General features: G+C 35.4%; 2 protein-coding genes across 2 annotated transcripts; one reads left to right on the plus strand and one right to left on the minus strand.

Annotated features, from left to right (window-relative positions):
- The first annotated feature begins 233 nt into the window (after positions 1 to 233).
- Positions 234 to 12,153, plus strand: LOC129892431 (uncharacterized). The gene is made up of 13 exons (XM_055967999.1): positions 234 to 559; positions 1,419 to 1,535; positions 2,085 to 2,149; positions 3,037 to 3,142; positions 3,262 to 3,333; positions 3,794 to 3,853; positions 3,941 to 4,070; positions 4,155 to 4,345; positions 4,463 to 4,644; positions 6,141 to 6,268; positions 8,507 to 8,772; positions 10,105 to 10,348; positions 10,941 to 12,153. The coding sequence occupies exons 1-13, from the start codon at positions 293 to 295 to the stop codon at positions 11,669 to 11,671; spliced, it is 2,559 nt and encodes an 852-aa protein (XP_055823974.1). The 5' UTR covers positions 234 to 292; the 3' UTR covers positions 11,672 to 12,153.
- A 1,043-nt stretch (positions 12,154 to 13,196) lies between these two features.
- Positions 13,197 to 17,755, minus strand: LOC129893210 (cytochrome c oxidase assembly protein COX15-like). The gene is made up of 7 exons (XM_055968706.1): positions 17,467 to 17,755; positions 16,286 to 16,584; positions 15,788 to 16,013; positions 15,445 to 15,690; positions 15,131 to 15,241; positions 13,690 to 13,821; positions 13,197 to 13,600 (listed from the first exon to the last, which is right to left on the minus strand). The coding sequence occupies exons 1-7, from the start codon at positions 17,707 to 17,709 to the stop codon at positions 13,430 to 13,432; spliced, it is 1,428 nt and encodes a 475-aa protein (XP_055824681.1). The 5' UTR covers positions 17,710 to 17,755; the 3' UTR covers positions 13,197 to 13,429.
- Positions 17,756 to 19,378: the final 1,623 nt, after the last annotated feature.

Genomic DNA, 19,378 nt, shown 5'->3' on the forward strand with positions numbered 1-19,378 from the left:
TTTATAAATATGTATTACTCATATATAATCTACATATCAACTAAAAAAATATCTTATACATTCACTGGCTATTTTTGTACATAAGATCTTTAAATTGTTGTCTAAAAAATTCATAAGTAACAAAAATTATAAAAAGTGGATATTTTACTAAACAAATGTCCAAAAATGACAATTGGCGAAAATAGTAGCAAGGTCCGACCCGATTTCATAAAAGTGGAACATTTCCTTTTGTCAGGGTTTATCCTTAAACCCTAAACTATACCTGCAAATTTTGCTACTCTCTTTCTCTTCAATGGCGGCCTCTGATAGAATTGAGAGCATGTATGACGTCGGTTTGAAGCCTCAGTTACTTCGCTCTCTGCTGAAGGAGTATGTTCCTGACCTGAAGCATCAGTTTCGGAACCCATCGGTTCTCTCATATGTTGTTTCTGCCATTAAGATTCATCAGTTATTGTCCGAATCAGCTCCACCTGAATCTGATGAAAATATGATTGAAAACTGGACAGCAGCCGTTGATTCCTGGATCAATCGAATAGTCGCTCTTGCCTCTAGTGACACGGTGAATAATCTTAAAAACTATTTTATTTATACTATATATAAAAAAATTACTCCTTTGAATATGCATATCAGACAGCTGAATTTGTATCCACTCTGTGAGTTGAACACACCAACTTAAAAATGATAACCTTCAAAATTGATGTGTCACATCAGCATAATGTGTGTCCACGAGACACAATAGTGGTAGGTTGGAGTGGAGTGTTTAATTGCCACTTGAGACCAAGTTGAGGTGTCTAATTGGCCACTCTCACTTTGAGAGTGCTTATTTGCATGTTTGAGTGTGTGTTTATGTATATGCCTTTTTAGAAAATGTATAATGAATTTGTGCCTAGCTATCTACATTTTGTGCTTCTAATTCTTGTTTTCTTGTAAGCTATTGAACATACATTTCTACACCTTGAACCTATGACCTGCAAGTCACCAAAAGCAACAGCTCTTTGTGTCGATGCTTGTGCTTATAATTTGCAAAAATTGAATACTGATGATGAAGAGGAGCTTGGCGTAACTGGTAAAGTTGCTTCCATGTGGGTTCGAGCTGTGTACATAGCTTCTTGCATTTATGCAAGATTAAAGGTTGTGTACAATTGATCCTTGTGGTCCGGCCCTTTCTTGGACATGCATAGGGGAGCTTAGTGCATTGGGCTGTCCTTTTTGAATAACGATAATATATTATTTCACCTTTTGCAACTGGATCAGTTCCTTCAGTAGCTGAATTTACTGATTGGATAATGAAACCTTATTATGGTTTTTACATGGTTCCTGAAGCATATTGCTGTTTATGAACTTCATTACATTGGATTTCCTGCATGTTTTCAATGTAGGATTAAGGAGTTAGTTTTTTGTGATTGTTTGTATTGCAGCCAGATAAATGCTGGGCTGGTATATGTTTGCTCGGGTTGACAAGTCAAGAGTGCAGTAGGGAACGTTTCTTAGCTTCCTACGCTGCGTGGTTTAACAAACTCTTAGTCCACCTTCAGGTAATCAAGTTTATCCTTTATTGATAAGAGTTCTTTGCCTAATCTTCTTTTGGTTGATGGCGTATATAAAATGAATTCATATTCCTGTTTCAGTAGAATTGCAAACATTTGCCGCTGTGGCTACATAATATTTTATATTCCTTCTTTCGTTTTAGTCATGTAAAAAGTACATTTGGATGTTATCATATCTGCAAGAATTAGAACTATGATCTGGAAAGCAGGGAAGATGTATGAGTTGTGTTGTTTTCATTATAAACTATGCATCAAAATGACTGATCCATGTAGATATCATTGGACTAATCAGTAAAGTAACTGGGATTTCAAACCATTAAAAAAAAAATGCTAATCATTTGGTTTACTCAACCTGGTAAGTGTCTTATTAATTGGTACCTTGATCAATCCTATATGTGCTCTTAATTAATCAGTGAGGAGTAACAAACATTAGACTACAGCTAGCCTCTTATATCTTTGCGGAAGTTTTGCTTTAAATCAATGTGAGATGTTAATGAATGTCCACTTCTTTTTTGTTTATGTGGGTACTTGGATTAGTCCCCTGCAGATTCTCACTTTGTGAAGGTAGCTACTTGTGCTTCCCTGTCAGATTTGTTCACAAGGTTTGTTTGGTAACTTTTGATTCCGATTGTTGTTTATTGTACTCAATGAGTCTAGGGTTGATGGAGAGGGTTATTACTTTCTCTTAAGTTGGAAAAACTGTTTTGATGTTACGTTAATGGGTAATTCTTTCTGATAGGAAAAAATATATTATGTTAATGGGAACTTCTTGCTTATGCTTACCGCTGATGCCTTATGAAATCATTATTTTCTTTCAAATAAATGTTTAATTTAGGTTTGCACATTAAATTTCCTTTCTGATCCTAATGGTGTTTGCAAGTAAAATACTCATCATATGGACATTCTCCTGTATGATGTAGCATTTATTTGGAATTAGTAGTTTATGCACCTTCCTACAGAAATGGCTGTGGGGTAACCCTGAAATTAGCTTCGTCAGCGAGTGAAATATTAAGATTTGGTGATGGTATATAGTGAAGGAGCACCAGCAATTGGCCCCTTTTAGAAAGGAAAAAGACTACTCAGTTTAATCCTAACTAATAAAGTGAAGGCTAGTGTTACAAAGTAAGGAATGCTGCAAGACTGAGCAGACTTCGATATTTCCGGTCTTTTAGATGTTCCTTCCTCAGGATTACCTTATTTTTAAGTGTTCAGGCTGGGTAAAGTGGAAAGTCTTTACTTCCATTTGTGCACACTAAGGAACAGAACTTACACAGACTGTTCAATGTTTTTGCACTAACTTTGATAAGATTTCTAATAATTTTAGAGTTGTAGCAAGTTCAGTGTTTCTCTCTTGGGGCATTTTGCCCTTTAATGTAAATTCTGCTGGAAATTTATGCAGGGCCCTGTAAAAAGGGTTTAGGCTGGCCTTTTGACTTATGAAGATTTTTCTGATCAAATGGATATGTGCCTTTCCCTTCCTTAATATCAGGTTGAGTGGATTGCCAAATGCAAAGAAAGATGGTCTAGCACTCAGTACAAAACTAATTCAACCATTATTGAAGCAGCTAAACGAGGATAAATTTGATGCTTCATGGGTTAGTAAAACTAGCTGAGCTGTTCTTTCTTGAAAGTATTATGTTAATTTTGCTTACTGCATGTGTAGTGGTTGCTTGCCTTTGTTTTAGGGTTTTGACATCTCTTGCAACCTGTGCAGGAAGAAGCTATTTTTCTGTTGTGCACCATTTTAGATATTTTCCCATCTTCCATTCAACGGCATTATGATGGTGTAAGTTCTTTGTTGGTGTCATGATTTTCTGTTTTTACTTTGTGTAACATTCAAACTACTCTAAGGCTTGCTAAATAGGATCCAAGTTCATGATGCATCAATGTCTAGTTTGTTCATCGAGAACAAGATAGAAAGGAAGCATGATATATGCAGATTAGGATTAGCTTCTTAAGCACTCTGCTTAGGAAGTCATTTCGCTAAACCTGAGAAATTAGATTTATGCTGATGGGAGCATATTGAAGGATTTAAGTAAGGCTTTAATGAAACAGTTTCCTGTGATACTGGTTTCATTTCTTTTCTACCCATTGATGAAATTGGTTCTTGGCTCACACTCATTTGCCATTATTTTAAGCTTTTGATTGTTGTTTCTATTTCTTACTTGTGTTCTTCGGAGAGTCCTAATCATTATATCATGTCTATTTCAGTATAGATGCATTAGTTGACGTGGTTATTTTGACAGGTTGAGGATGCTATTGTCTTGAGGCTTATGTCAGGCAAGTGCAGTCCTAGTATGTTGAAGGTGAGACAAAACCCAGAATGTTTATTTGAATTCTAGCTAGAATATGATAGCCAAAAGTAGAGGAATTCATCTGGTTTTAGTTTTCAGAAGCTTGGTTATTGTTTGGCTTTGCTACCAAAATCAAGAGGGGACGAGGATAGCTGGCTATTGATGATGCAGAAGATCATGCTGTCAATCAATATTCAGCTGAATGATGCCTTCCAGGGTCTAGAGCAAGGTGATTTTAAGATATTGATCGACTATCCTTACTAATCATGGCAAGAGCTCCAACTGAGATTCATCTTTATAAATATATTTGTAGAAACTATAAGAACTGAGGCCATAAGATTGCTGCTTCCCCCTGGGAAAGACCCACCCCCTACATTAGGGGGCCAATCTTTGTATAGAGGAACTGTAGACAACACAATGAGGCCTGAACACTTGCAGATCTCCAGAATCTCTACCCTGATATTTTGTAGTTGTGAATTGCTTACGAGTTCTTACCCGTTTCAGGTCAGAATCTGTGGTCACATCCAAATGGGAGTTCATGATTAATTTATTTCCGTATGTGTGGTGTGAGTTATAGAAGCAGTTGAGGAATTATGTTAATTTTTTTCTCTTGCTTACTAGGTTGCTATGCATTTACTTCCCTTAATAGCTCTTGCTAAAAGAGTGCTGATGGTTGATGGTTCCTCATCACCAGGCATTGCCTACATGACTACAATGAAACAAGAATTTTTTTGTTCAGAACTCCCAGTCTTGCATTCACACATATTGGATCTTCTTTCATCAATCGTTAGGGGACTGGGCAGGTGAGTTTTTTTTTTTTGTTGTTGATAGAGTTAACTTTTTATAGACAACAATACACCGGTGGTGTATCTCAGTAGTAATTACATCAGGACTCAGGAGTATACAGTAAGCAAAACCAAAATATCTAGCATCTATACCCCTCCTAGACTATCTAAAAAGTGAGTAATAGCCTCCACCTCTTTGGGGACGACATGGTTACAACAAAAATAAAAGGTTATAAGGCAATTCCACTTCAAGCTCTTTGGGCAGGTGAGCTTTTCAATATTTATTTTTCTATGTCTTGTTTCAGTTGATTACATTTATTCATTTCACTATCTTTGTCCCAAAGACTCATAGTTCTCCGTAGGATAAAATACCATTTCGGACATGCACAATATAATATGATCATTATTAGCGTGTCTGTTCAGGTTTTAGATTTAGTTCCGTATCTTTAAATAATTTGGCAAACCTGACTTGTAGAAAGATCAACATTCCCTGGTTTGGGGAATCAATTTTAGTAGTCCAGTTGGTTGGGCTACCTACCTGAACTCTCACCTTGTTGGTGGGGGTTCGAATTCCCACTTTGTAACCCCCCCCCACCCCCAATTCCCCCTTCCCCTCATCCTATTGTATAGTAATTTTATTTTTATAAAAGTATTCCCTGGGTCATCCCAAAGTAGAAGGAAGTGCATCCAAGCCTGATCTCCCGGGATCAGCTAAATTCACCCATTGACCATCTTGGGTAAGGAGAGGAGATAACGTCTTCATTAGTCATTCTTTCTTGTTTTCCTTAAATTTTACCTTCTCTCTTTTGGGGATAATTAAGAGAAGGTTCAACCTGTCATACTCTGGTAGTCTGGTTGTTGTCTAAGTACAAGGAGAAGCTAATTTTGTCTTCTTTAAGTTTATGAAGTAGAATTTTGATACATTGCAATATTAGAGTTCAAATGCTGCAGGTGCTTGTTACATCCTTTTTTTTTGAGAAACGCTGCAGGTGCTTGTTGCATCTTTGCTTCACCTAATTATGAATATACCTTTGATTTTGAACGCCCACCTACTCTATCACTGTTTTTTTTATTGTTTTGATGAGTTCAGCCTGTTCTATCACTATTTAGGCATTTAAAATTGTCTATGTTTTCCATTGATATCAGTCGGTATGTAGACTGCCCTGTTAGAATTCCAGGGTATGTTGCTGCTTTACCCAAGAGGTAATGAGCTAAAGCTGCAAAAATAAACTGAGGCAGAGAATGAGGATATCACTTTGTATAATGATTAAGGTTGTGGTTAAAAATTATGGTAGAGAACTAGTGCATACTAGGATAAAGTGCTCACAAACTTTATAACACATGTGGGTATTTACCCCATGCATGGATCCATAACACCAGTTCAAAAGCAAAGTCCATTACATTTTTTTTCAATATTTGGTTGATTATTTTATTATAGTTCACCTTTCCATATTGGGCAATCTATTAGAGGATACTAGTGCTAAGACTTGGCTGCTTCTTTCTCACTTTTGCAGCCAGTTGCTCCCTCATGTTGGATCTATAATACGACTCCTAACCAACTACTTTGAGACGTCTACTTTGCCAGAGCTGAGGATAAAGGTGTACGCAATTATGAAAGTCTTGCTGCTGTCATTGGGGGTTGGTAGGCATTTTAAATTTTCAACAACTTTGTACTTCTTTTGGCCTTTGTTATGCTAATAACCAGCTGCCTAGCTTAGAGGTTGGGTTGTCTGTGTGCATGTCACTAAATGCTCATAAGCTCTCCATATTTAGATGAGATAGTAAGAGCCCGTTTGGATTGGCTTTAAGTTGGTCAAAACCAACTTAAAGCCCCTTTTTAGCTTTTGGACGTGTTTGCCTAATGCTGACTTTAAGCCATAAAGTTCTTAAAGTCAGTCAAAAATGAAAAGTTAGGATTCCTAACTTTTTTTTCCAAAGTGCTTAAAGTCATTTTCTTTGACCATGGAAATTACTTTTATATCCTTTATATTTTAACTAAATTCTCAAACTATCTTTTTTTATTCTTTTAACCCTAAAATTCACATCATAAGCACTTTTATCCAAACACTCAACTACTTATTTATAAAAATAACTTTCAGCACTTCAAAGTTCTAAAAGCACTTTATACATAAAAGTTACTTTTTTTAAGCCTATCCAAATGGGCTCTAAATACTTCCTCTGTCCAATCTTATGTGGTACCCGTTCCTTTTTAATCTGTCCCAAAAAATGTCACCTTTCCTTATTTGGCAACTATTTAATGACTCCATCCCCATTTTATCCTTATTGGGTCTCACTTAACATTTTATTCTGAAGAAAAGTCAACTAAAAGTTAGCATTAAAGTGACTTTAGTGAGCGCAATTTGGTAAACATAACAACATCTCTCCTCCTAAAAGCTTGTCAAACAAACTACTCCCTCCGTCCCATTTTATGTTGTACCGTTTGACTTGGTACGATATTTAAGAAAAAAAGGAAGACTTTTGAAACTTGTTGTTTAAAACCATTCGTAGATATTTGTGTGGTTGTAAATCATTTCATTAAGGGTAAAAGGGGAATTTTAAAGTTAAATTGTTTCTAATATAAGCAAGGTGACATTTTTTTTGGGACGGCACTGCCACATAAAATGGGATGGAGGGAGTATTATTTTTGTTGGATACGTATTTTTGCTGTACTTATGGATGGTAGATATTCCTGCTTTCCATATGTTTTCTATCACTAAAATATCACATATTTTGTAAGGCTTGTGCTTTCTCGAAGTCCATTCAGTATGGAGGAGTTCAAATGATAGACAAAGTAAATGATCTCTTTTTGTTTGGAAGAACACGTTGTCATTTTAATATGAAAGCTTTAGTCAAGTTCAAGCAAGGAAGTATTTTGTCTTGTCTTAGTTGGTAGGTATCGATGTTCAGATTAGATCCTTATGTTCCATATTTTGCATGTATGTTTTTGGAATTATCAGGCTATCTCATTTAAAAGATTAAGTTGTTAGTAAGGGCACACTATGAGACCATCTCATTTGAAAGATTAAGTTGTCAGTGGGGTGGTTGAGGATCCTAAGGTCTTAGGTTCAAACTCAGTGGAGACACAGAAGAAACATTTGGTGATTCTTCCCATCTGTCCTTGTTTTGGTGGACAGAGTTACCTGGTACCTGTCATTGGTGGTAGGTTGTAGGTATCTAGTGGAATTAGTCTTAGTCGAGGTGCGCGAAAGCTAGCCCGGACACTACGGTCACCAAAAAAAAGATTAAGTTGTCAGTGAGCGAACACTTCTAGTTATTTTAATTATATTGTATTTCAACACGGCCCCTCACATGAGTGCTTGATTCATTGTCCATGAGCCAAACACGTCAATTTTTTCCAATGGGTTGCGGTGAGGCTCGAACCTAGGGCCTCTGCCTGCTCGCTCTGATACTATGATAAAGAAATGGACCTTGGGCCTTACTCAACTCCAAACACTATCTCATTAGGTGAGAGGATTGCCCAAGATCATGTAAAGACCTCCCGGTCCCTAAAGTGCCAATGTGGAACTCTATCCTCTTGAGCTAGCCTTAGGCGTTGAGTTAGGCCCAATGTCCATTTCTTTATCATGGTATCAGAGCCTTGCCCATTCCAATTCTTGTTTAACTCGATGTTGGGCCCCCAGATATACTGCAGGGGGTGTTAGAGTCCCACATCGTTTGTGGATAGGCACAACTCCTTATATGTACTTGGGAAATCCTCACCGCTTGAGCTAGCTTTTAAGGTTGAGTTAGACCCAATGTCCATATCTTTATCATATGCCAAATAAATCTAGTTCTTCGAGCTGTTGTGGATTGGTGATTTTGATAGTGGTTGTGATTGATTATAAGTTTGTCACTGACTGCAGCAATTTTAATTTGGCAGGGATATCCACACACCTCACTGATGTGATTGTTAACAATTCATTGATGGATTTAGATGAGAGAGGCACATCTTCTGTTGCACATCAGAAGATACATCCAGAGACTACAACAAAGACTTCTCACAAGAAGAGGAAGCATGCAAGTACAAGTAGTTTGCTTGAGGAGCAGCCTGATAAAGATGTTTTTGAAGTGGAAAAGTCCCCAAACATGGCTTCATTATCTGTCAAGATAGCTGCACTAGAGGCATTGGAAGCCCTTCTTGCTGTGGTATGCTTAATATTGCTCTCACTTTGGACTACTTTTGACAACATGTGGTTTTTAAGAGGAGAATTTTTGATATTAAAAACAATTTTTGAAAGAGTTGCAAGTTATTTTGTAATAGCACGAGGATCAAAGTAGAAGATAAGGTTGACTTTTTGATGAATTCGTACTTTTAATATCATAAAAGTAGGGTTTTAAGTTGGCAGCAGAATATCATATAAGAAAAAGCATTGAAAAGTGTCAAAAAGAAGTTTCATGTTAGAGAAAGCTGACACCATTTTCGGACCAATCAAAATAGAAAGTAGGGCAGGCAAAAAGGGGAGTGACGGGACATTTCTAATGCCTGGTAATCATTTTTTAATGAAAATGCTTCAACAATTATTAGAGAGAATATAGGCACTCCCTAAAATGCACACGCTCAAAGAATTTCTAAAGCATGTCCTTAGGTATACTTGTTAAAGCTGCGCTCTCCACCTGCATTCTTGCCTGGGGTGCTTTAGAAGTTGAAAAATTAATGTGAATCAGATTTGTGGTTAGAGAAGATATTTTCTAGCTATTATGTTGTGGAAGTGCCTCTTCCTTGCTCTCAGGAAATATTTTAGCCTAGGGTTGCCTTATTCTTGGGATAACAATATATGTTTATTGGTGAATGAGCTGATCTTTTCCTAGAGTGAGATCTTGGCAAGTAACCCATTGTTCATTGTACAGCAGAAAATCATTCATGCACTCTCTTAAGCATCTGCAGAATTAAGAGATGGTACACGAGAGCTTCAATTCCTTAGTTCTCAGTTGAAAACATCCATTCTTTATCACTCTATACCTATATGTAATCCACCTTTATTCAAAATCATCATCCTTATTAATTTTACGTCTGTAACAAGCTTATTGGTTTCATGATTTTAATCTATTAGTAATATTCATCTGATAGTTAAAGAAGTAGTCTGCAACTCTGTTTTACGACTGCTTGAGTAAGGTTCTTTCTTTGTCATTATATTTCTAATATCCTATGAAATTGTTTTTGTTAATACCTTGGCTGCTTGTCCTTATCCTTAATCCATGTACTAATTATAATTCCGGATAATTAAATAATCTTCTAGGATATAATGAGTACATGAAGATTGCATACTCATTATATGATGCTATGGTGCCTAATTTATGAGTTTAGGTTGTCCACAATTTAATACTTAGAAGATTTGGAATATTTTGTGACCATGTAATAGTTCCTACTCTACCATCGCCCCCCCCCCCAATGTATTCCATATTATCTACTTTATCTCCTTTGTACCTATCTCCAAAAGTTGTTCTTGATGGCAAGTATCTTATCTTTGTCATTTTAAGGGTGGTTCTAGGAGATCTGAAGGTTGGCGAGTAAATGTTGATCACCTTCTTTTGGATGTTACCAGAAATGCTTCTAAAGGAGGGTGGGCCAAGGATGGCAGAGGCAATTTGGTTTCTAATTCATCAACCAGTATTTGGCGAGACTATCAAATTGCAGCTTTACGAGCACTTCTGGCTTCTCTCCTATCTCCTGGCCGCACTCGCCCGCCCCACCTATCTCAGGGGCTTGAACTTTTTCGCAGAGGTAAGGATGCAATTTTGTTGAGGTGATTGTACAGATTTTTTCTTAGAAACAGCTAGAAATCTTCTATGCCATTCCAAGCATAGCTGAAACAAGTCCTTTAGACAATAGCAAGTATGAACTGTGCACATAAAATTATTCTATTAATCAAGCTGCTGTGTGCCTGAGTCATTCCTTGGCAGCCTTCTTCTGTGTCATATGCTAAATGTACTAAAAACTTACTCTGATAAGGTAGGAGTGAATATTCTAGAGATTGAAATTTAAACTAAGAGATATATAGACATGGTAAGAGCAGAAGATCTGTTGAAATTTTTATGTCAACAATTTGTCAGTTGCATAGCTGTGGGAACTGCAACTTTTAAATGTTTGTCCTAGCAGTTGCTCTCAAAATGATTGAGGAAGTGGCCAGAGAGTGGGTGATGCTTTCTATTTAAAATGCCATTATGCTACCAATGCATTGGAATAACATAACATTATATCTAAGGATGATGTTTCTGTTCTCACCTCGTACTTCCCTTGTCCCCTAGTTTAGCATCCTGCCAATTTTTTACAATCTGCATAAATGGATAACCTGTTGCTAATTTGGTGTTGGCAGGGACTCAAGAAATAGGAAGTAAAGTTGCTGAATGTTGTGCACATGCTATTTTGGCATTGGAGGTGCTTATACATCCCCGAGCTCTTCCATTGTTAGATCTCGAGTCCACTGACAACAATTACGAAGTTGGAAATAAGTGGTTTTCAAGGAATGTACACATCAGTAACCGTGCAGCAAATAACACATTCCACACTGGCACATCCAGAAAGGCCCCTGACGAGCCAAACTCTTATAATGATGACCTTTACGCAGATTGGATCCGAAATGGAGAAGATTTGGATACCGTGGCAGCTGATCCTGGAAAAGATACAGATATAAGTAATCAACCCCCAGAAACATTGAGTGATCCTTCATCAGAAAAGCTTCCATCTTTTGATACCACTGCTGTAAAAGTTTCTGAAAGCAGTAAATTGGAGGTAGTAGTGCCTATTACTGCTGCTAAGAAAAGCCCCCTGGACAGGGATGAGATCATGGTTGAATCACAACTAACTCGAAAAACAAGTGAACATTCTGAAGATCTCCTACCATCTAAGAGTAATTTGGTATCTCTAGGATCGGAAAATATCGCGGACAATGCATCAAGAAAGGAGGTGGCAGAAGCTAGCGATGCTGGATTTGCTTCGCCGCTGATGATGAATTTAGACAGAGGTAAAGAGTTGATGCATGAATCTGATAATGAGTCCATGGAGTCAATTCCTGATATTGTTGATGTTGAGCCCGATTCTGATTAAATGGAGAACCGGCTATATAGTAGTCCATATTATATTTATTATGTCTCGTATTGGGTGAAAAAATGCATTTGCCTGTTAAAATCATCGTCAGTCACCTGGCTTTTTCTCAGGAGGGAGATTAGGGAGGAGTTGATATATCTATCAGGTTACCACTCTCATGGTTGCGGTTAGGAGTTGGAATGGGTTATTTTCTTGTTTTATGCATGTGTTATCCTTGCTTGGGTCATGCTTATTTTCTCTATATCGTTCCAATTTTAACCTGAATGGGAGCTTGCTAGTGGTTGAATGTTAAATTTGTGACTATGCCAGTAGGTTTTTCGATTTTGAATTCATTAGGTAGTTTGGGTAGGAGTTTTTCATTCAACTGTGTTTCAAAGGTCTTGTGAGTTCTGTAAGTTGTACTATCCTGCTATTGAGAGGAATTCCAATGCAATCCTTGACAAGGATGCCAATTTTGAAAAGAGTGAACTGAGTTTTTAATATGTTAATCTTCATTAAAGGTGTTTAATGTGTAATCTAGCTTTATTACTTCATTACTATTATATACCATTAATCCTCAATTTTGAATTTTCTGAAAACAAATATATTTTAATGAAATTTAAGGACAAGTGTTATTATTTTTCTCCTACATATTTCTTTTTATTTTGTTAGTCCTTGTTGTCTTGGTTATCATATTTTCTTCTTTAAAGGTGTTCAATGGATATGTTTTATTAAAGTCGTGGCTCTATAGGAAATAATAATCTTTCTATTTTCATAAGATAAGGATCAGACTGTGTATATATTATTGGTGGATTTTTTGATACAAATCGAATTTTAAAGTGCATTGGTATTTAATTTAAAGTTTCAAATTCGAACTTTATGTATGGATTACCCTCAAGTGGAACTTTTCTTTTGTAAATTTAAATTAGTAGAGTTTTAATTTGGATATCGAAGTGACCAAAATTTGTAACACAGTCAAATCTGGCCTACTATTAAGTGGTATTGGTAATAAAGTCAGTTAAGAAGTGATTATTTCAACAAAGTACTACTGAACTGCCTTTGACGTCTCACTTGATTCTTTATTATTAGTGGATTTTATATGGTAGAGTCCCATTCAATTGATTAAAGAAAAATAAAATAAAAAATAAGTATTTAATAATCCCAGATATCATTTTAGCTTTTGAATTTTGATTGATATTTTTCAGATCAATAATAATTGCATTTTTATAGCATGAATGAGAGGAGATGAAATTATTTAAAGTAAAACTGAACATGAATTTTTTTATACATACAATACGATTTTTCGATTGAGGAGGTCAGGATTATGATTGTTTCAAAATGAATCGAAACTGATAATATGAATTGGAAAAAAAATATTAATTTATTGGTAATCAGTGATTGATTTAATGATTTTGATTTTTTTTTGTTATCAGTTCTTAACGGTTTAAGAGTTTCTCTTAACGAGTTAATCGATATCTTTGTAAACAACTAGAATAGAACTTATTCAACAAGGAGGAATTTTCCTTTCCCTCACTGTTAAAGTTGATTGCTGTTGATTTTCTAACCTCATTGAATGGCCATAGACAAAACTACAAGATTACAGGTTCTTTACAAGATTAATCATTCAAAATTTCCCAAAAACATCTGAAAACAAGAGGGGCAGAAAAAAATGCACTTTTTTCTAAAGATAATCTGCGAGTCGTGCAAGGATCACAGATGGTATAATTTAAAATGCCTAACAATGTCAATGCTCTATGAGAAGTTATGGTATCAATATCATCAGACCATTTTTGTGACTGTAGGTAATGTCTTCAGAAGTGATGGGGAAGGTCGCCGCACAGTGTGATTGAGCAAAATCATGAATGTTAAAAGAGTCAATGCTCCAGCCTGATGAGCAGTTCCCAGAGAAACTGGGACATAGGAAAGAAGGTTAGATATGCCCAATGTGACCTGCATTTGAAATCAAAATGATTCAACCATCAAAGTGACTAAAAAAAGTCATTCGCGGAGGATTTTTGATGATGCATGAAGAGTAGTACCTGCAGAGCAGCCATGCCCATGGTGCTTCCAATTAAATGTTGTACAGCAGGATGCATATCCAGCTTTCTGGCTGACAACCATAATCCGCCAATTGCAGCTAAAGTAACAGTGGCAAGTATACGATGATCAAGCTGCAAGAGATGACTGAAATTCATCATAAAGAACGTGTCTCGGTATCTAGAAACAAATGCTTAAACTGTCATTCTAATCATAGTTTTCGGCCAGTTGCCATATTGTCCTATCACATGGTTCACGGTTGTGCCAATGAGACATAACAAGTCTTAGCTCGAGTCCAACAATGTAACTTTCTCAAAGTAGCTTTATCCGGAGAAAACCCATGGCTACTAAAATAAATCAAAGTTAACAATAATCTACTTTATGAATAGTGTTTGAATTAGGACATATGCAAAATTTAACTAGTAAAATTTAAAACCCCACCAAAGACCTTCAGCGAAAAAATGAATCAGTTAAATAATTCCATCAAAAGAGAAATACAGTCACCTTGAAACAGTTTGATCAAATAAAAGTGACTTTATCCTTTTGATTATCGAATGAATATACTTCGTTTAACTTCTTTTATTGAGCTCCAGTATCTTCACGAATCATGATTAGCAGGAGGAATAAAATAAGTTAAGCTTGTATAAAATATATCAAAATTTTCTCTATCAGCAGCATCATGCACAATTTTTTTATTAGGGAAATCACAACAATGACCTCCTTACAACTCTTTTCTGCCACCACTTCTTCAAGGCGCTAAATATGGAGTTAGATATCATTTATTGGACTAAAATATCTTATCTATCAAAATTGGACAACCCCAAGAAAGTTCAAAAACAAAAGTTAACCTGAACATGATGTATTCTCAAAGAAGTTGGATAGGAATTTTCATATAGACTGTGTTTGTAATAGAAGATAAATCACAATTCACATGCAAACACTTAACAAGGAAAACTAAAGCACCTTCAGTGCTGCCTTTTCACACTAAATTGAATCCGCCAGAGTAATTCCATTTAAAGAAACATACAGCGGCAACACACTTTCTTCTGATAAAAATAAACTTAATATCTTTTAATTAGCCTGAGCCGAGGGTCCTTCGGAAATAGTCTCTTTACCTCAATGAGGTAGGGGTAAGGTTTGCATTACACTCTCTACCCTCCTCATAACTCACTTGTGGGATTTCATTGGGTATGTTGTTGTTGTACGAAAAAAATGAAGTCAAGCTTGAATAAGAGGATCTCAGCAATTCTCTTAGTCAACAGCAACGTTCTTTTTTTTTAAAAAAAAAAACTCTATCAACAGCAACATACACAATTACCTACATAACCACAATCTCTTTTACCAATTCTTCTTCCTGATGCTAAATATGGAGTAAAATTTCATGCCACAATATCTGATCTTTCAAAAGTAGACAAACCGGAAAGTCCAAAAACAAAAGTTTACCTGAACAGTTGAAGTATTCTCAAAGAAGTTGCGGATAAGAGGTTTCATACTAAAGATATCATCTGGAATCCATGTATCTCCCATCTTTGGAAAAGTATTGAATGCCCGGCCCTGAAGTAAATTCATTCAGCCAATATTCAGATCATTGCTTCCCTTTAACCAAACTTATTAAGAGAAAAATGTAAACAGTGCATACATGAAAGAATTAGAAAGCTTGTTTTTTTCTTTGTTGTCTCTCCAATCCCATAACAAACCATCAAATACTTAAACTGTGCAAGCATAAAACTATGACATGGAGAATATTAGTTACATACAGCGTCATTTCCAGCAACAAAAGCTCCAGAGATAGCAGTAATTCCAACAAGGATACCCACAGGAAGTGCAAGCCGCTTAACTTTTGCAGCCCCACGAACACAGGCAAGTGATTCGGCAGGAGGTTCAGGCATAACAACAGAAAGAGCCGTCCAGAAGAGTCCGCAATAAATAGCAAATGCGGAGGTAAGATGAGCTGCAAGGCGGTAGGGGCTTACTCTTGGTTCAACGTACTCAGATGCTGGCTCCTGAGGGAAAAAATGATTTAAACAAACTTAAAGAATGATGTGTCTTAACTCTTATATGAGTTTAACAGCCACATAAATTAAATGAATTGCTTGGTACCTCTAAGCCACTTTTCACCATCCACCAACCTATGAGCCCCTGTCCAGCACCAAGAGCAAAGAGTCCAGAGAGTCTAAATCCTAGTCTTACTGTTATGTATCCCTTACGAAGAAAATATGAGAAAGGGAGTGCAAACATTATACCAAGGGCCCTTCCCCACATTCTGTGTGCATACTCCATCCAATATATGAACTTGAAATCCTCAATGTTCATCCCCTTGTTCACACTGTCAGGATTAAATTTAAGTCAAATCACTAGGCAACTCCAGTATAAGAAAAAATCCAGAAATAAGATTTAATAATAATATTCATAATTCATAATAAAAATATCAATATGGAATATCGAATGATCCTCCAGTGCATATTTGTTTTCCACGGCTAACAGCAAAAGTAATTTCATGAAGCCAAACAAAAAAATAACTTTTTGGTGTTTTAGCATATACGCACTAAGATTAGAGTAAGTGAAGTGCACTGAGCACATACTGCTGTTTGGACTGACCGTTTGTATTCCGGGGATTGCTTGTACTTCTCAAATTCAACCAACCAATCTTCATCTGTTAGAGGAGGAAGGCCCCCAGTAAATTTCCAGTCTGTCATTGATAAACCAGAACGTGTCAGCCGTGTGACACCACCAAGCACAACCATACTAAAGACCCAAGCAGCTGATGCAAAAAGCCATATGCCAACCATTTTTTGGGCATGGGGTCCAGCAGTTACAAGGAACTTCAATCCCTCCTTATTTTCAGCTGCAGAAGCAGCCACTGTGGAAATTTTTCTAAAAGACTTTCTATGCACACCCTGAAATCAATATATATATTCTTTTTGGCTGCCACAATGTAGATATATGGAAAGAAAAACAGATGCAAAGGGAAAGAAATCAGACCTAAGAATTTCTAAATTTCTTACTTGCATATTCATCCATTTATTCAACGCATAAACACCTCCCTTTAACTTACCATATCAAAATTGGAGCATTTGGGAGAAGAAAGGTGAACAAAGAATAAGTTATCATGAATTAGCTGTCAGTTGTTGACTAAAAGCAGAAAAAATTGTTTTAAAATAAATAAATAAAAGCAATAACTAGATCAAAGATCACAGCCACAGTTAATCTAAGAATATAAAGAAAATAAGGGTGAGGGGTCAAATACTCACCTAAAGTATCCTGGTTTTATGAGTTTCCTACCAGAACTATCCAGTAATTACTTTTCCTACTTGAACAATTTACAACTATTTATCGAAACTCACCTCAGCTATCTGTTCTTCTCTTTTCCTACCAGAAATATCACCATCGTTCATGTAGGAAAAGTGAACAGCGGATAGTTGAGGTGTGTTTCAATAAACATTTGGTGATAGTTCTGCTAAAAAACTCACCTGCCTGATAGTTAGGGTATGATACTCAAAAAATGGGGATACTTTAGATGTCTTTGACCCTTCACTCAAAAAATAACTAATTACAACGAAGTACAGTTCAATACAAATTAGTCTATCCAAAACACAAAACCCCAACAGCAATTAACTATTCCACATAATCCATCACACAATTTACAATAATGAAAAATCATAAAACCCATTGAAAAAATAATTTCAATTAACAAAAAGGTTACATAATCAAAGAATGCTTAACACTAATATAGAAAAAAAGGGAAAACTTTCTAACAAAATAAGAGCTCAAAAACCAACCTTGTGATTAAGGTGATGAAAAGATCTTAACCCATAGTTAACAAAGGTCCTTCTAATATAGTTTCTGCTAGAAGGACTAAGCTTAGGGAGAGAAGATAAGAGCCTGTACTGATTAAATGTCGAAAATGAAGCTTCATTTGAAATTTTGGTTGCTGTAAAACCCCATCTTCCAAGATTCGATGAAATCTTGACACCCAAATCTTTGTTTCGCCTCAGAAGTGAAATTAATCTGCTCTCTAACATTGCTCTTTTCTTAGTTTCGATTTTCTCTATCAAATTTGCTGTAAATTTTGTGCGTTGAGTTTTATGTTGCTGCGGTCTTTGGGCAAGCTAAATCTTGGACAGGGTTTAAGGATGAACCGGCCGGTTCACAAAAAACCGGAGGCAAACCGGTGAAGTAAAGCGTGGATATTAGTATAGCCATAGGATTTTATTAGTCTTTTTTATTTGTGGGTATTTTATTTTGTAATATGTTTTTATTCGAAAAAGAAGAGAGTTAATTACCCATTAAAACTTATTATGGATAGACTTTTTGTATTTTTAAAATTAAATATTTATGTTTTTGAAAATTCAATATTTACACCCCGGTGATGTTATCTCTATTTTATTAAAAAAACATTTAAAACTTTTATATAATGTAAATCCTACCAAAATGATAATTCAGCTACCTATATATAAGATAATTTTTGCAATGAAAGAATAAATTAACAGGATAATTACTTAAAGTACAATTGATTCAAGTATATTGTTAAAATGAGTCAAGATTTTTAGATTTTATTAATTTTAGTCACTAACCTATTATTATCTTTCTTTCCTTTTTCTTCTCTACACACCTAGATAGAACACACACACTCTCTTCTTCACGTTCACGAACCATCCTAATTGAAAGCGGTAAAGAAAACAAAGCAAGTTTTATTGTGGAAAACCTCTTTACTCGAGAGAGTAAAAATCACGATCTATAATGTGTAGAATTTCAACAACCAATCTCTACTAACTTCAACGAATAGTTTCAGATTAATTATAACTATATGATTTAAAGGACTAACTCTAATATCTCTATTCAACAATTAGATTATATTATTCTAACAACTCTCCAAAAAGATAAACTATTTTCGTGTTACATACCTAACACCAATCACACTCTAAACAAATTAAAAGTTATTACAACTCAGATAATAATCTTATTACAGCTTTTATTATGAAAACAAAAACAATTTGAATCACTTGTTTTTCTTTCTTCTTCTGGAACTGCTGTGCATAGCCTATGCTAAGACACTTGATTTTGCGCATTTGACGGCTGAGTGTTCTGCCCATAAATCTTCCTTTATATATGGTGGATATAATACATTGTGTTCAGTGGCAGATTTTGAATTGCTAAATTTTACCGTCTTATCATGTCATTTTGATATTTCTTTTCATTTTTATTGTGCACCATCAAATCCTTGTTTAAAATATTATGTCTTTTTTTAATTTTTACTTTGTAGTGTCTTATTTTATTTTAAAATAGTGCAAGGATTGAATTATTAATATTATAATATATATTTAGTGTTTAATAACAACAAAAAATCAAAATCAAAAGTATTAAACAACATTAGTATTAATATGTTGAATGATAAAAATATTAGCTGAAAAGAACAATCTATATAATTTGATAATATAAATTGTAAAAGTTGACAAAATACAAGAATCTATATCTATATATATAATAAAATAGGATAGTTTGGAATGTGGTTAAACCAGCAAGCTATTGAAAATATTAGGCTTTTAGGTAGAAAAAAAATTTATTAGCTTAATTAAAACTAAAACTCCACTGCTGTAGAGTTCTAAATAAACTCCAGTTATTTCATAAACTTATCTTTTCAAATATTATATAATATATTTGAATACATTTGATTTGAATACTAAATAAATT

The sequence above is a fragment of the Solanum dulcamara genome, chromosome 6 (assembly GCF_947179165.1).
Source record: "Solanum dulcamara chromosome 6, daSolDulc1.2, whole genome shotgun sequence".
NCBI classification, from domain to species: domain Eukaryota; kingdom Viridiplantae; phylum Streptophyta; class Magnoliopsida; order Solanales; family Solanaceae; genus Solanum; species Solanum dulcamara.

Bases quoted from the DNA above. Each gene is read 5' to 3' on its own strand.
- LOC129892431 (XM_055967999.1), top strand. From the start codon at position 293: ATGGCGGCCTCTGATAGAATTGAGAGCATGTATGACGTCGGTTTGAAG. The intron at 3,334-3,793 runs GTAAGTTCTTTG...TTATTTTGACAG, and splicing joins TTCAACGGCATTATGATGGT to GTTGAGGATGCTATTGTCTT. The intron at 8,773-10,104 runs GTATGCTTAATA...TGTCATTTTAAG, and splicing joins TGGAAGCCCTTCTTGCTGTG to GGTGGTTCTAGGAGATCTGA.
- LOC129893210 (XM_055968706.1), bottom strand. From the start codon at position 17,709: ATGTTAGAGAGCAGATTAATTTCACTTCTGAGGCGAAACAAAGATTTG. The intron at 16,585-17,466 runs GTTGGTTTTTGA...TATTGATTTCAG, and splicing joins TTCATCACCTTAATCACAAG to GGTGTGCATAGAAAGTCTTT. The intron at 13,601-13,689 runs GTACTACTCTTC...TTTCAAATGCAG, and splicing joins TGGGCATGGCTGCTCTGCAG to GTCACATTGGGCATATCTAA.